This window comes from Cydia pomonella, chromosome 1 (genome assembly GCF_033807575.1).
Source record: "Cydia pomonella isolate Wapato2018A chromosome 1, ilCydPomo1, whole genome shotgun sequence".
Lineage (NCBI taxonomy): Eukaryota > Metazoa > Arthropoda > Insecta > Lepidoptera > Tortricidae > Cydia > Cydia pomonella.
Window position 1 is genome coordinate 7,902,461 of NC_084703.1, and position 14,687 is coordinate 7,917,147.

General features: G+C 39.7%; 1 protein-coding gene across 4 annotated transcripts in view; it reads right to left on the reverse strand.

Annotated features, from left to right (window-relative positions):
• LOC133527027 (discoidin domain-containing receptor tyrosine kinase B-like) overlaps nucleotides 1-14,687 on the reverse strand; it is a 103,800-nt gene that overhangs the window by 7,819 nt on the left and 81,294 nt on the right. For 3 of the 4 annotated variants that reach the window (XM_061863943.1, XM_061864061.1, XM_061864008.1), the window contains exons 6-12: nucleotides 12,247-12,542; nucleotides 11,703-11,910; nucleotides 8,856-9,320; nucleotides 8,450-8,628; nucleotides 7,552-7,674; nucleotides 5,861-5,979; nucleotides 4,503-4,751 (exon numbers count right to left, since the gene is read on the reverse strand). In XM_061863943.1, the coding sequence (XP_061719927.1) occupies nucleotides 4,503-4,751; nucleotides 5,861-5,979; nucleotides 7,552-7,674; nucleotides 8,450-8,628; nucleotides 8,856-9,320; nucleotides 11,703-11,910; nucleotides 12,247-12,542 (1,639 nt within the window). The remainder of the gene's footprint in view (nucleotides 1-4,502; nucleotides 4,752-5,860; nucleotides 5,980-7,551; nucleotides 7,675-8,449; nucleotides 8,629-8,855; nucleotides 9,321-11,702; nucleotides 11,911-12,246; nucleotides 12,543-14,687) is intronic. The other variant, XM_061864131.1, reaches the window with a different exon arrangement.

The following is a 14,687-nucleotide window of genomic DNA, read 5'->3' on the forward strand; positions in this document are numbered from 1 at the left end:
AAGCTTAAACCTCACTAGATGGCGCCACAATTGCAAATTTTGAGTTTTAATTTTTTTGTGGAGTAGTCTTTGGTATTTCTATACTGTAAATTATGTTTAGCGCACTCTTTAAATAAATATTTAACTATTAAAATAAACATTGAACACTTCATTGTACAAAAACTACCCCTTAATGTCGACAGAATGTTTCTTGACTCTATTTCTAACTATCACTCACACATTCAAACAGTCGTACTGGGATCCTTGTAGTAGACAATTTGGCACAGCGTGAGTAGGCTTCAATAGCGTTGCGGTATGTACGTGGAAATACATGCAAGAGGATGTGGGTTCGAGACTCATTAATTTTTTTTTTGTTATCAGTATTATCAAGTACCTATTATTAATAAATTATTTTATGAGAAATATGAGCGTTTTTCCATAAAAATATTAAAAATCTGATTCTCACACATCATGATATTTTTGGGTTCTTCCAACTCAGAATCACTAGCATAATCAATCCTCGTGCTATAAAAACCCGAAAATTTGTATTGAAATTTTAGTTTTACACTGAAATTTCTTTCACACTAAAATGTGACGTAATGGTATGGATATTTTAGGATATCTTTTTTTAATGCTAGGGTGGAGAAGATTCTAAGTAGAATGAACCTAAGAAAGTCCAAATTTGTAAGTCAGATTTTCCAGTATTTTTTTCAAAAAGAAACGCTGTTTTCCCTTACTGCCCAGCCTTTAAAAAAGTAGGTACTATTTTACAGTAGAATTAAAACCTTTTTTTACGATACATTTAATTTATCATTTAATTAAATTACAGTGAGTTACAAAATTGCATGGCCTTCTATTTATAACCATTATAAAAAGAAATGAGATATTTACCATGTTTGTTTATATTATTGATTTCCCGATATTTTGACACAACTAGAAGTTTCACACAATGCCTAGGGATAGAAAATTATTTATTTATTTTATTTATTGTCAATTTCATTCAACGGATCACATCATATCCAATTTATGTGTTTATGTATTGCATTGTTTTCTACCTAGTTGGTTATTAAATTCTGTTACTGCAATAATCTTTATCTACATAAAATATACCAACGAAAGTTTAATAAAGTATATATTATAAAATAATAAGTAAAATGAAGTACACAAAATCAGGAATCACATATGACAATATCATTCAAAATCGCCTCTGGCTTTGACACAGGCCCTCAAACGACGAGGCCAGTCATCAATAGCGGCACGCACGATTGTCATGTCTAATTCCGTCACTGTCTTAACTATGGCCCGCTTGAGGGAGTTAAGATTTGTGTGGGGTTTAGCACAGGCTTTCTCCTCAATAACCTGCTATATGGCATAATCCAGGGGGTTAAGGTCCGGGCTGGAGGACGGCCAGTCTTCGTGGGCAATAAAGTCAATTTTGTTCCTTCGAAACCAGGCTTGAGTTGTTTTTGCCTTATGTGCAGGAGCTGAGTCTTGTTCAAAGATCCATGGCTGGTTTTAAAATAGGGTGTGGCTTAAGGGCTTCACTATTGGTTCGAGAACGGTTTCCAGTTTCCGGTTTTCACACCTTTTTCACAGAAATGAATCTGTGTTAGCCCTGAGTATGACACACCCAAAATCATGTTTGGCGGGTGCCCACATTTGTGCAACGCAATAGGGTTGTTTCCATCTACAAATCTTAGGGCATAATTGTATCCCAATAAATTCTTTTGGATTATAAGAACACGTTAAACTACTTTTAGGGGACCTGTAATGACCATATTTTTGTAAATATTGAATTTAAAATATCTTTTGGCACACGTCACGTGACCAAACTCGAAACGTCATTGAAGATTCTGATGACGTCACAACTCTCGGATTGACACTGTTGACAGTTAGGCGATTAACAACAAATGACAAATATCAGTTGACAGTTCGTATCTTCTACGTGTGTATGTAGTTATGTGTCAAACCATAAACTGTGACGTCACACAATTTTCAAAGAGCGTTTTGGGCGCGAAAGCATCTGTCAAAATATATTTTGTTAATTTAACATATTTAAAGCCGTTTTTAGTATAAAAGCTGAATTTTAAGGCAACTTTTAGTTAATATAGAAAGTAATACAAGCGTTTCAAAAAATTGGAATACGATTCTCTTTTAGGCCCCAATTCATTATAGATACGACGAGATAAGCGTTATGTGTGGTATATAATTATAGCTCACAAATCCACCACATTATGCCATTTTTTATTTTTTCGGTAGCATTTGTTTTAACGGGAATAAAGAGGTTGCAAATCGAGTAACAGAACTTCAGAACAGATATCATTTGATATTTACCAGTCGCTTTTCGGTGAAGGAAAACATCGTGAGGAAACTGGACTAATCCCAACAAGGCTTAGTTTTACCCTCTGGGTTGGAAGGTCAGATGGCAGTGGCTTTCGTAAAAACTAGTGCCTACGCCAAATCTTGGGATTAGTTGTCAAAGCGGACCCCAGGCTCCTCTGAGCCGTGGCAATATGCTGGGACAACGCTAGGAAGAAAGAAAGAAATCGAGTAACAGAACTTAGTAACCAACTAGGTATAATAGTTATGATGTAAATGTCCATATCATGTTGGAGTCATATATTAGCCAACTAATTATTCAAGATCAATACACTTAGCTCCCTTAGGTATTCGCCTAAGTACAATCTCGGGCAAATAGAGTTTTATAAAAATGAACTAGTTTCTAGGTCATATTTTCTATGAATTGGTCATTTTTGTAGACTCCAATTACAGTTACACTTTTCCTGGTTTTTCGCGGACCAGAATATCGATGATTTTTGTAACTTGATTTAGACGTCGCTATCATTTTCAATCCAAAAACACATAAAATCACAATTCAGAACATGCGGCAGCGTTGTTTTCTATCAAGTACGTCAAGCACCAGGGCGGCTACCGGGAAAATCGAAATTCGTCAATTTCGGGCATTTTTCTCTGTCACTCTAATTACGTCTTAGTGAGAGTAAAAGAGAAAGATCCCCGCAATTTGTGAATTTAGGTTTTTGCGGTAGGCCCCCAGGTCCTGTCAAGTTTCAGCAGTGTTGCCAGGCGAGCGGAAGAGAATTATCGTACTTTAGTGTCAATATTATTGTACCGTTGAAAAAAATATCGTACGCCAATCAAAAAGGCAGCCCCTAAAAATGTCTAGCAAAATAAGCTTAAATTTCCAATTAATAATAAAAAAAAGACAAATTTCGTCTAAATTGCGCAAAAATATCTGTTTATGTTTGTGTATTTTTGGGATAGACTCAAACGGTATACAGGAAATTGAGACATTTTAAACTTTAAACTTACACCAAGGAGCCGAACACCCAAAATATACTAATTTTAGCCTATTTCTGAGAGAAAGTGTCATATATTGCTTCAAATTACTAGACTTTTAAGGTGGCATCATCCAAGGGCTGAAATTATAGTACTTTAGTGTACGATAATGCTCTTTGGAACATTATGTCATACCGGGGCCCAAATTATCGTACATGTACGACAATTATCGTACGCCTGGTCACACTGAGTGTCAGTGTCGACAGAGTCAGCTAAAAACGCGTCAAACATCGCAACGTCGCGCCGATGGCCGTCCGAAGCATGGAGTGGCAACGCCGCAATGTATTTGTACACGACATTTGTCACACACACATGAGTAAAATTTATAAAAATATAACGTTGATTATTGCATGATTTCTGTATGAAACAAAGTTTTTCTATTAATTTAGCGCAAATGAATATTCGAAAGTAGATAGATGCGCAACTATTTATGTAATAATATTGTGTAATTAATTAATAAATAGCGATTGTTTTTTGTATGAAAATCGAACCACCTTAAGATGATATTTGTAAAATTTGACGATTTAAAAGTGCTTGTTGCTAGGCCTATTTGAATAAAGAATATTTTGACTTGACTTGACTTTAACTAGCGTGCACCATTGCGTGACTAAATGATAAATCCCCGAAGCATTTTGAACAACCATGTAAATTAAGCGACCTCTCAACTGGGCACTATAACCGTATTAACAACATCGCAAAAGGGTGGCCAGTTTACACCTAGCAGCCAAGTCACGGTAAACAAGTTGAGAGTATCTTAACACTACATCGATCGTGCATATTTGAGCGTGTTTCATACCTCAGGCGTAACATTACAAGCGAGGATTTCATGAACAAAGTTGAGCGACTCTAAATACCATCCCAGCAACGATATTTGTAACACACAGGTCACCCAACTCCAGCAACAAGGCGAGCGGCAATCGACCACCACACATTAAATTTGTTTAATGCATGGCGGTCTGAGTATGTTTCGTGGTAATATTGTATGTTGACATAACTCGTAATGTAATATTTGTATAATGTAAAAATGTGTATAGTTTAATATTTGCATGTCGAAAATTTGACTGATACTGGTACAATAACTACAAATTACTGTAACATCTTGTAAGACGTATTATGAGGCAAATAAATGAATTGAATTGGCGAACGAAGATTGTAAGTTATCATACCTGGCCGCCAAATCGCGGTGGACAAAGTTTAGCGATTCCAAATACTGCATCCCGGCAGCGATCTGTGTGGCCATGTCTAACAGCGCAATAGGCGGAGGGGGCGCCGCTCTCAGCAGGGCGCACAGGTCGCCCAGCTCCAGGTACTCCAGTACGACGGCGAGTGGCGGCGAGCGACAGGCGCCCAGCACCCGGGCCAGGTGCGGCGATGATAGCGCGGCGAGGATGCGGACGTCGCGCTCGAACTCTTCCCTGTGGGCGACGCGGTCGGTTATCACACGGCAGTACATGTAGGGAAATGAATAATGAGCGTGGGGATGAGAGCGGTTCAAAGGCCATTTGCCGATCTATGTAGTCTAAGTAATATTGACGTGTTATTGAGTTATAAAGTTCAACTACGTTGTTAGTGTTTTCACAAAATATTAATACACGGCCAAATTATTTTATTATATGCCCAATGAAAGTTCCTGGTTAATATTTTAGTTGCCCGAATAATAATAAGCGTAATTTTTCTCATTATATAATTAATCTAGTAATAGTTATTTGTTTTACAAGGAGGTAAAGTTGTTGTTTAACCTCTCGTGTCGCTAATATTATTAGCCGAGCAAGCGAAAGATTCCAAAAGAAGAAAAGAAGCTGCCAGCGAAGAATTGCTGCTACAAATTAGTACTTTTTGATAACTCTTTGCTTTGGTTTCACCCCGATAGGTAATAAATTGTTTAGAATCTCACATCCATCTTTGAACATTGCACAGAAAACTGATATGGGTAAATTTACCACAATACCCATAAGGCCTTATCTGGTTAGTCGGATTCTTGGGATTAAGTTGCCAAAATTGTATTCTCGTGCGGCGCATCATCGTGAATTGATATTGTGATATAGCCGCGCGCATCAGATGACGTTTTTGGCGGTCCACGGACGGTGCCGTAGGTTCAGAAAGCAGAATTTGTTATAAGTCTTACCGATTTTTTAGATAACAATATATTGCCAAAAACTTAATTAGCTAGCTTCAGGATTTTCGACTCCTGATTTATTGACTTTCTCTCGATAGAAATCACAAACATAGGTCTTAAACGCACTTTTAATATTTGTAACAATTTACGCACAATACCTAAAATATGAAAATTGCTTTTAAAAATGCGCAATTATATTTATGAGGGAAATCGACGATTCTTCTTTCCTTTTTTGAAACTTACGACAAATTAAAATTCAAAAACATGATATCCTCGGTCCCGAGCACGCCACATCCATCTCGCACATGCTTGCGCTCAGTGAAAGTGAGAGAAAAACACGAACGTACGGGGCCTTAAAGCTGTAAGATGAGAAGGCGGAGTAGTAAACGGTCTATAAGCTATGCATACATGATATACCTCTCCTTAGCGGACGCGTCGTGGCACAGGAACTTGACCGCGACCAGCCGCTTCTCGGGAGTGATGGTGCCGTTGTACTCGGGCACGCCGTCCGCCTCGGCCACGTACACCTGGATATTAAACAACGATCTGGTTATTATTGACGTGTTGTGAATGATTATTCGTAAACTGGCCTGGATAAAGTTTATAAGTCCAAGACAAAGTTAGGAACATGCCAGAAAAATATTTAATTATATTTGTTCAACAAACATGTTCAAAAACACCAAAATAATGCAAAAATGTGAAAGCCGAAATCATTTTGTAACATTTGTGTAGAGATGATGTAAACACAAAGACAGACAGTTAGTATTTTCCTTGTGTTAGTATGGTAAAAATGTTGTGTTTCACTCGGTGGTAAAATTTGTTAACCCTCTTGCTTTGAAACCCTTGCAACGCTCAAGATTCCATTTTTCAATTTTGGAATCCTTCGCTTGCTCGGCTATCAATATTAGCGACACGAGAGATTAAACAATAACTTTACCTCCTTGTAAAACAAATAAAAATTATTAGATTAATTATATATAAGGAGGAAAATTATATAGCAACTTTACTTACTTAAATGCATTATTATATGGCGAATATAATGAAAAAAATATTATTCATGATTTTCTATATAATTAAATAATATAATCTGTTTAGGAGATTTTAACGAATTTTCATGTGTGCATAAACTAGCATATAAGTAAACACTCTCAACCTCTCAATTTATCCACTCAGCCCACTCTCCTCTCCATTCCGTAATGAATAAATAATACGACGAAGTACATAAGATGCATAGTAAATGCGTACGGTCATTGACTTCAAATACGAATAATTTTTAGAATGTTTTGGGTATGCTCTTTTCTGTTGAAATTAAATATCTTACGTAAAGAATGTTAGGAATAAAACAGAATATAGAAATACAAAAGCTGCCACTCAGACGCCACGTCACCGAAGTGTCAAAGCTGAAATTCATCTTTACGAATACGCACGTAAGGTCTGTTTTTTTTATTCCGTAGACTAAAATGACGTTTCATATGTAAGACATGACATTTCTTAGTACCACATGAAATGTCATTTTAGTCTACGGAATAAAAAAAAACAGAATTATATATTGCTCTGAGGTCTGTGACGGATTAATCCATCTTTGGCGTTGGATCAACGGTGGGGATATATCCGTCATTGGCGTCAAAAAGGTTAAAAATGATATAAAGATGGGTTTTGTGCAAATATGGGGACATTTTTCATAAAAACAGTAATTAAATAAGTCATGACTGGTTGCTAACTATCGATTATAATAAGACTGAGAAGTTAGTGCAGTGATGATACGGTGATACACTTGTATGGAGAAATCAACATTAAATATAATTAACAAGTCTCGATTTTGCCCAAATATTACTTAACTAACACATATATCCTTCCACTTAGCCTTAAGGGACTTGACTGACAGACGAAAATCCCTAGTAGCTAAGGTTGAATAGTATTATCTATATTTTTGGGCATAATTCATTAACTGGTTGCCCAAGATACAGGCAAAAGGGGGTATGAGTAGTTTGGGGACTCCTGTTCAAACGGTTTATTATAAAAGTATCGCTGTATATACCTCAACTTAGTGTATATTCATCACCAATAAAATAATTTTTCATTTTCATGTGTATACGCACCGTGCCAAAGGCGCCCTCGGCGAGTTTAGAGATCATACGCAACCGATGTCGCGGGAACTCTATCACGTTGGTCGTTTCCAGTCTCCGCTTCATGTCTATGAACACCTCCTGTTGGCTCGCCGACTGAAATAAAAGAAACAGTACATGAATAGGGTGTGAAGATTTATTCACACCTTGGCATCGAGTGGCTAAACCCCGGCAAAAGTCACGGCTTGTTCAGTCAGATCAAAAATAGAGGATCAGACTACGCGTCATGAGTATCTAATATTCTCTAATAACTTAACAAAAAGATACATATTTCTATATATGCAAAATGCTTTTGAGTGCGAACTGTTGACATATATCTTTATTTTGAAAAGTATTCCACGGTGGCAAATACTTTCGACTCGTTGTCTTATCCGCTACTCTTGATGCTGACTGTACCACGTAGCTTAACTCAAACCCGCTCAAAAATCGCAAGTGTGATCTTACTTATGCATTATATAGCCGTGGAGTTGCTACAGATTTCAGAGCAGTTTAACCGTTCATATAAAATACAATGCAGTAATAATGATTTCCATGGTTCCTGTCGAATCCCTGTGGTTTCTGTCGTGTCTCAGCTCACTGTGTGACTCACCCGCACGCTGTGCTTCGTCGTCCACGGACAGGCGCGCGTCCACGTCCAGGTCTCGCTTGCCATGATCTCCGTGTCTCAGGTGACTATGACTCACCCGCGCGCTGTGCTTCATCGTCCACGGACAGGCGCGCGTCCACGTCCAGGTCTCGCTTGCCATGATCTCCGTGTCTCAGGTGACTATGACTCACCCGCGCGCTGTGCTTCGTCGTCCACGGACAGGCGCGCGTCCACGTCCAGGTCTCGCTTGTCATGATCTCCGTGTCTCAGGTGACTATGACTCACCCGCGCGCTGTGCTTGGAGCGGACAGAGCCGGCCGCGGACAGCCGCGCGTCCACGTCGAGGTCGAGCCGCTCGCCCATGATCTCGGTGGCGCGGTCCGACAGGCTGTCGCCGAGCCGACGCTTCGTCAGCAGCGGCGCTGAGCTCAGCTCCGGCACTGCGTAGTCGTAGTTTGAGCTATCTGTTCGGACGAAAAATACAACTTTAAATACAAGTTTTCTTGGATATTCTTTTTATTTGTTTATTTTATAACAAATTGTCGAACTATTATAAAATAGGTATATATTCTAGTTCTTTTAAGCTTCAGGAGTGGATTCGATAGTGGTCATAAATAAGCTGTATAGCAAACTCGTTAAACCAGTACAAGTCATAAAAGCCGATTTTATTAGCTATAAAAAAGTGAGTTACCTGATAAAGCTGTATTAGAATCCTTAACAAAGTCTTTCATCTCTAGCAACACTGTGCTATAACTAAAATACGGCGCGCACTTCAGAGCCTGATAGGGCTCCTGGTACTCGTCGGACTTAACATCTAACGCGCAGTCTATATTCATCTTATTCGCCGGCAACATCGACACGTGCGACGAGGTTCCGCAGCGGCTATAGCTGTCTTCCCTCTTCTGGGAGACCGTGGTCTTAGCCAAGGGGGACGCGAAGCACTTTCTGTGTCTGTGCCTGTGTATGATGAGGAACACGGCGACGGCGAGAAGTATCACTAGGGCCGTGAGCACCCCCACGACAATGGCCATGTAGAGCGGGTCCTCCTGATGGGCGGTCGATATGGGGATCTGGGGGTTGCTCGGTATAAGTTTGGTTTTCTCCTTGCCGCCGGATGGTTTTTGGCTCTCGGGAGTGTAGTTGCCTTGGGCGACGTCTGTGGATAGAGAATAAAGATTATAAAAAAATAATAAACAAACGCTATGTTAATTTTATATTAATTGACATTTTTCATAATTTAGTTAATCGATTGCTAATTACGTTTTTTAAATTGTGTATATCGCTTGACATTTGTATATAATCGAAATATGTTCTCCCTCCCGATAAAGTTTGGTGGACTCGGTATCCGTTTGGCGGGAGATCTAGCACTCCCGGCGTTTTTGTCGTCTGCCTACAGCACAGTCACTCTCGTCGGCGGTATTCTCCGTATCTCTTCAACCGCTGACGTGACGGTGTCGTGCCTGGCGGAGGCAGAAGCTGCTTGGAGAGCAGATCATTCCGTCGATCTGGTCCCGGAGGAAAAGTCAAGCCAAGCGGCGTGGGACGTTATTAACGTTAAACTGCGACACCAGCTCCTCGTGCGGGAAGCCCGTGACCACCATGAGCGAGCTAGACTCCTGGCTGTGTCAGAGAAGGAGTCGGGCTATTGGCTACACGCGCTCCCTTCGCGCAACCTTGGCACCGCACTAGAACCGAATGCTCTGCAGATCGCGGTTTGCCTTCGTCTGGGCATGAAGATCTGTGAGGCCCATGCCTGCAGTCGCTGCGCCCAGCCAGTGGACGCTCTAGGACGGCATGGCCTGCACTGCAAGTTGAGCGCTGGCCGTCTTTATAGGCATTCCTCCCTGAACGACTTAGTCCGCCGCGCCCTCAGCACCGCCTCTCTTCCCGCGACTTTGGAGCCATCAGGCCTCTCCGCGGCTGACGGCAAAAAACCTGATGGCTGCACTCTCGTGCCATGGAGCCTGGGTCACCCCTTAGCGTGGGACGCCACCTGCGTCGATACGCTGGCCCCGTCCCACGTTGAGGGATCTGCTCGAAAGCCTGGGACGGCCGCGGACCAGGCACAGACACTCAAGCGCCGCAAGTATGCATTCTTAACGAACGAATACGAGTTTGCGGCGCTTGCAATGGAAACATTGGGTCCTTGGTCGACCGACACCAAAAAATTTATTAAGGAAGTGTCGGTTCGACTGGTAGGCGTCTCGGGCGACCCTAGGGCAGGCTCGTTCTTTGCCCAGAGGCTAGGCTTGGCTATTCAGAGGGGGAATGTCGCTAGCATTTTGGGGAGTTTTCCGGAGGCGGGTGATTTTGGGGAAGTTTTTTATATTTAGTTTATTTTATTTTTATTTTTAATATTTTAATTGTATTTAGTTTTTGCTTGTTTAGTTTTATAGTTAGTTGTAAGTTTGATTTGTGTTTGTTCTTTTTAAAGTGTTCGTCTGTAAGTTGTATATCTGTATTATGAAATAAAGAAATATGTTCTTACTTGACGATCATAATATAAATTCATATAGATAAGTGTAAAATCATTTATATCGTAATTTAATATTATGAAAATAAATCAATCTAAATCTATGGCCAATTAATGTTTTAAGTAGAGAACTCCAGTCAGCTTAAATTATTAAAATATAAAGCGGCGTTCGCCGGCTTCACAGATTATTGCTTTATATATTCTGAGCGTTCTCGAAGCTAACGTTCTTATTATGGTAAGTGGATTTCTATAAATATAATAATTTTCCAATAATGAGGACTATCCGTGCAAATCAATACATTTAATACTGTGAAAACAGCAATAAAAGTAAGTTTAATAGTGTGGAAGTGAGTATAATAAAATGCTATACCTAACAAGAAAATTGTTATAATATTTTTACAATATGTACCTAGGTAAAAATCTGATGTCTCCTGTTGTTTATACAGGGTGGGCAAATAAGAAGTATATACATTTTGTTTTTAAATTTTAAATATACATATTAAGTTCAAAGATTTATCGCCAGAAAGAAGTATCGTTTAAAAAATATATTATTCAGGGTTGCCAAATTCATGCGGAACGTAATGTCCGACATATGTCCACTACTAACATCAGTCAAATGTGAGCCCTTATCACGGCAATTTTCAGCATATTTTCGCACGTTTTCGATGTTACCATAGTAAATTTTTGTTGGATGGTCAGTTTTAACCGTTTAAATTTCATCAACTTGTAATTACGTGGCTAGCGTAATTTTATACATGCGATACCCCCACAGAAATAAGTCAGGAGCTGCAAAATTTGGGGAATTTGAGTGCCAATCACTGTCACTGTTTCTCGAAATTAATCGAGAATACAACGTGTTTTAAACAACCAACATTTGAGAAAAAATTGCTTGTTGCTAAAGGTAGACATTTAGCAGAAATTAACTTCCGAGTACAATTGCCAACCCTGAATAATATATTTATGAAAAAATATTTAATAAATTTTGCAATTATTATAATAAAAATTTAAAAACAAAGTGTATCACCCTAACTGCACTTATGGTGGTGTTGGAATAAAGCCACGTACCGGAGTCAAAGACCACCTCGCTGATCAGGATCCACCGCGACGAGAACCGCAGCTCGATGCGGACCCACTTCCCGATGCGGTGGTGTAACTTGATGCTCACGTTGCGAGAGCTCTCGAAGATGTTGTCTTCGACGTTCGTGTAGCGAATGGGCTCATCTTGGAAGTGGTGGCCGCCGATCGAGAACGATATGATCGCCTCCGAAAACACCTTTAGAAAATAGGATTTGTTTAGTATTTGTACTTAGATTGTTGTATAATGCAGATATTTCATATCATTTTCCCAATGGATACAACTGCAGCTATGCGAATGTTTTCAATTTGAAAGCTCTAGACAGTTACTTGAGTAAGGTGTCAACATTGGTATCTACTGGATATTAGTTATAGGTTGAACATGCAAAATTTCAAGATAGACAAAATAGCAGTTAATACCTATTCGTATTCATATCATCGAGTATGCATAGTAAATGACATGGTGTGTCCTTCGTGTGCGCGTGGGTATGACGTTATGTATTTTTAGTATTTGTGATAGAAGCTCGCGACTAACCTGAACCTCTCTCATGAATTTGTTGTTACAATAAAGATGCACGGCGCTAAACTCGCGCACTTTGTCGAACTCAAACACGATGGCGGGCGGGTTGGGCCGGGTGTCGTTCCTCCAGCCGACCCAGGCGGAGTTCTGCGAGGCCTCGCGGATCTCGTCACCGCCGAACTTGCCGTCGACCAGCTGGCCGAGGCCGCCGCGCAGCTCGTCGCCCCACGTGCCGTCGTAGATCATGTCGGTCAGCTCCACGCCGTTGCTGCGCTTGTCGCCTTTGGGCATATTGTATGATACAATGCCGACTGTGGACAATATGTTTACCGTTAAGTTCACAAAAAGAGATTAAAATTGTATTAAAAGAGGGTGGGTAAACTACGTATTCTGAGTAAAACCACTATGAGTTGAGAGCCTTTCGCAAGTAACCTCATTTGCGCCACGATCACCCAATCTGTATTATGCACCATAACACTTTTGTCTTTTAGTCAGGTCTATTTTTCCATAATCTATTAGACTCCACAAGTATAAAAGACGCATTAAAATGAAAATCAAGCGGTAAACGTTATCGACACGGTAGTATGGAGCGTAATCAGTTGTCGCCATATCCTACCGCATGTAGGGGAGACTGGTTATGGTTGTCTCAGAGGTTGGTTGTTGGTTGTCACAGCACCCATAAACGAATGAATAAGTTCATCAACCGGCGTCGAAAGATAGCAAGAGGCCTCCTTCTTTACGTAATGAATGATTCGATGATCTTTTTTGTCCGTTTAACGGTTTATTGTGGCCGATGTGACAACCAACCTCTGAGGCAACCATACCCGGCCTCCCTTACCGACAGCCAACTTCAATGGTACATGACCGCTTCATGAATGGATTGGAGCTCAATCTACATTCAGTTATAATTTATTATTTGTCATCGGAGGCTTTCTGCTCATTATAGTTCGACATGGGAGCAAAGAGCAAAGTAACGTCGGTAGGGATGAAAATGTTGTAGGGAGTTCTATTGGCGGATCTATCTCAAGTTTCAAGCCATAAACTCATCTCCAGTATCCTTAAACTCTCAAGTTTGTGTTGGTAACTTTATAAAAGCACTACAATATTTCCTAACTAAACAGTTCAAGTGTATGTACTTGTAAAATGTCCATGGAAATCCTCAGTCGAACTTTTGAACCAATTTGAAACTAACAGCAATTCAACGCTCGTAACGACTGAAACAAGCTTCAACATCTAAATGGAGCACCCAATTATAATCCATAAAACCCAACTTTGCACAAATATCCCAAATATAAAACATATGTAGCAAAAAACGCAATACCCAAACCACAAATGCATGAAGTGAATCTGCTAGACAGATGTTACTTTATTTAGGGACCAACGTAATGAGTATTAAAAGTTAAACGCAAATTTTAACTGAAACATGTTTATTTAAACCTAAAAAAAGTCCGGCACCTCCCGCGCGATAACCGACTTCTTAGCTGTTTCTGCAAAATTCTTTAGCCGTATGGCTAAGACGGTATTATAGTAATGCGCGCGCCCTAACATTGGGCTGATTAAAATTTTAACGTGCATGGTGTTGTCAGATTTGTTTTAGCTATGGGAGTAATATAGGCTAAATCTATCAATTTCAAACAAAAAATATTTTAGAGCCGGCTTGCCTATGTTCTAGTTGTAGTGCACGGCCAAACTCTTTGACGTTGGGTTTAACGCCAGCTGTTCTAACGAGATAGTAACGTAAACAACTGCTCATAATATTAGTTAAGTATAGACGTACAGTGTAGCCCGCATATAACATCTATTATGAAACTGTTTTAGGAATTGTTTAACACTGTTTTACGATTAACGCTTAACACAGAATGTTAGCAATTTAACCTGGTTATTATCATCTATTGTGCAATAGTTTGAATGGGTTGAAATTAATCTGATGCAGCTCATTTTTTTAAATAATCAAAATGCATTTAACTAACGTAATTACCCTAATTTACCATAAAAATATACCAGTAAACATGCCAAGTAATTCCCACAGTACATTTATATAGGTACCTAAATTATCGACCTATCAAGCTGTCGTAAAAAAACATGATAGCTTATTTCCCCGTAATAGGCGTAATTTAAAATACAATTGTCACGCTAGCTACTGTCATGGACAATTTTTTTGCTATCCCTTTCTTATAAGTGTATGTGGTAGGTACCTCCTAGGGTGTAGCTCACAATGATCAGCCTTGTGCAGTTTAGGTTAAGTTCTTAAGCCGGACGTGGACCATATAAATTGGTGTAGGTACAATACTTAAATACTTTTTTGGATGCCATTTGGACAGCATATGATCCCGCATACCACATGAAACGTATTTTTATGAGCCAAACATTAATACCGATGCAGCGTTAAAAAATCGATATTTTACAACACAAACAGCGCCCGTCCGCTTAATAACAGGACCATGTATCAAAATACT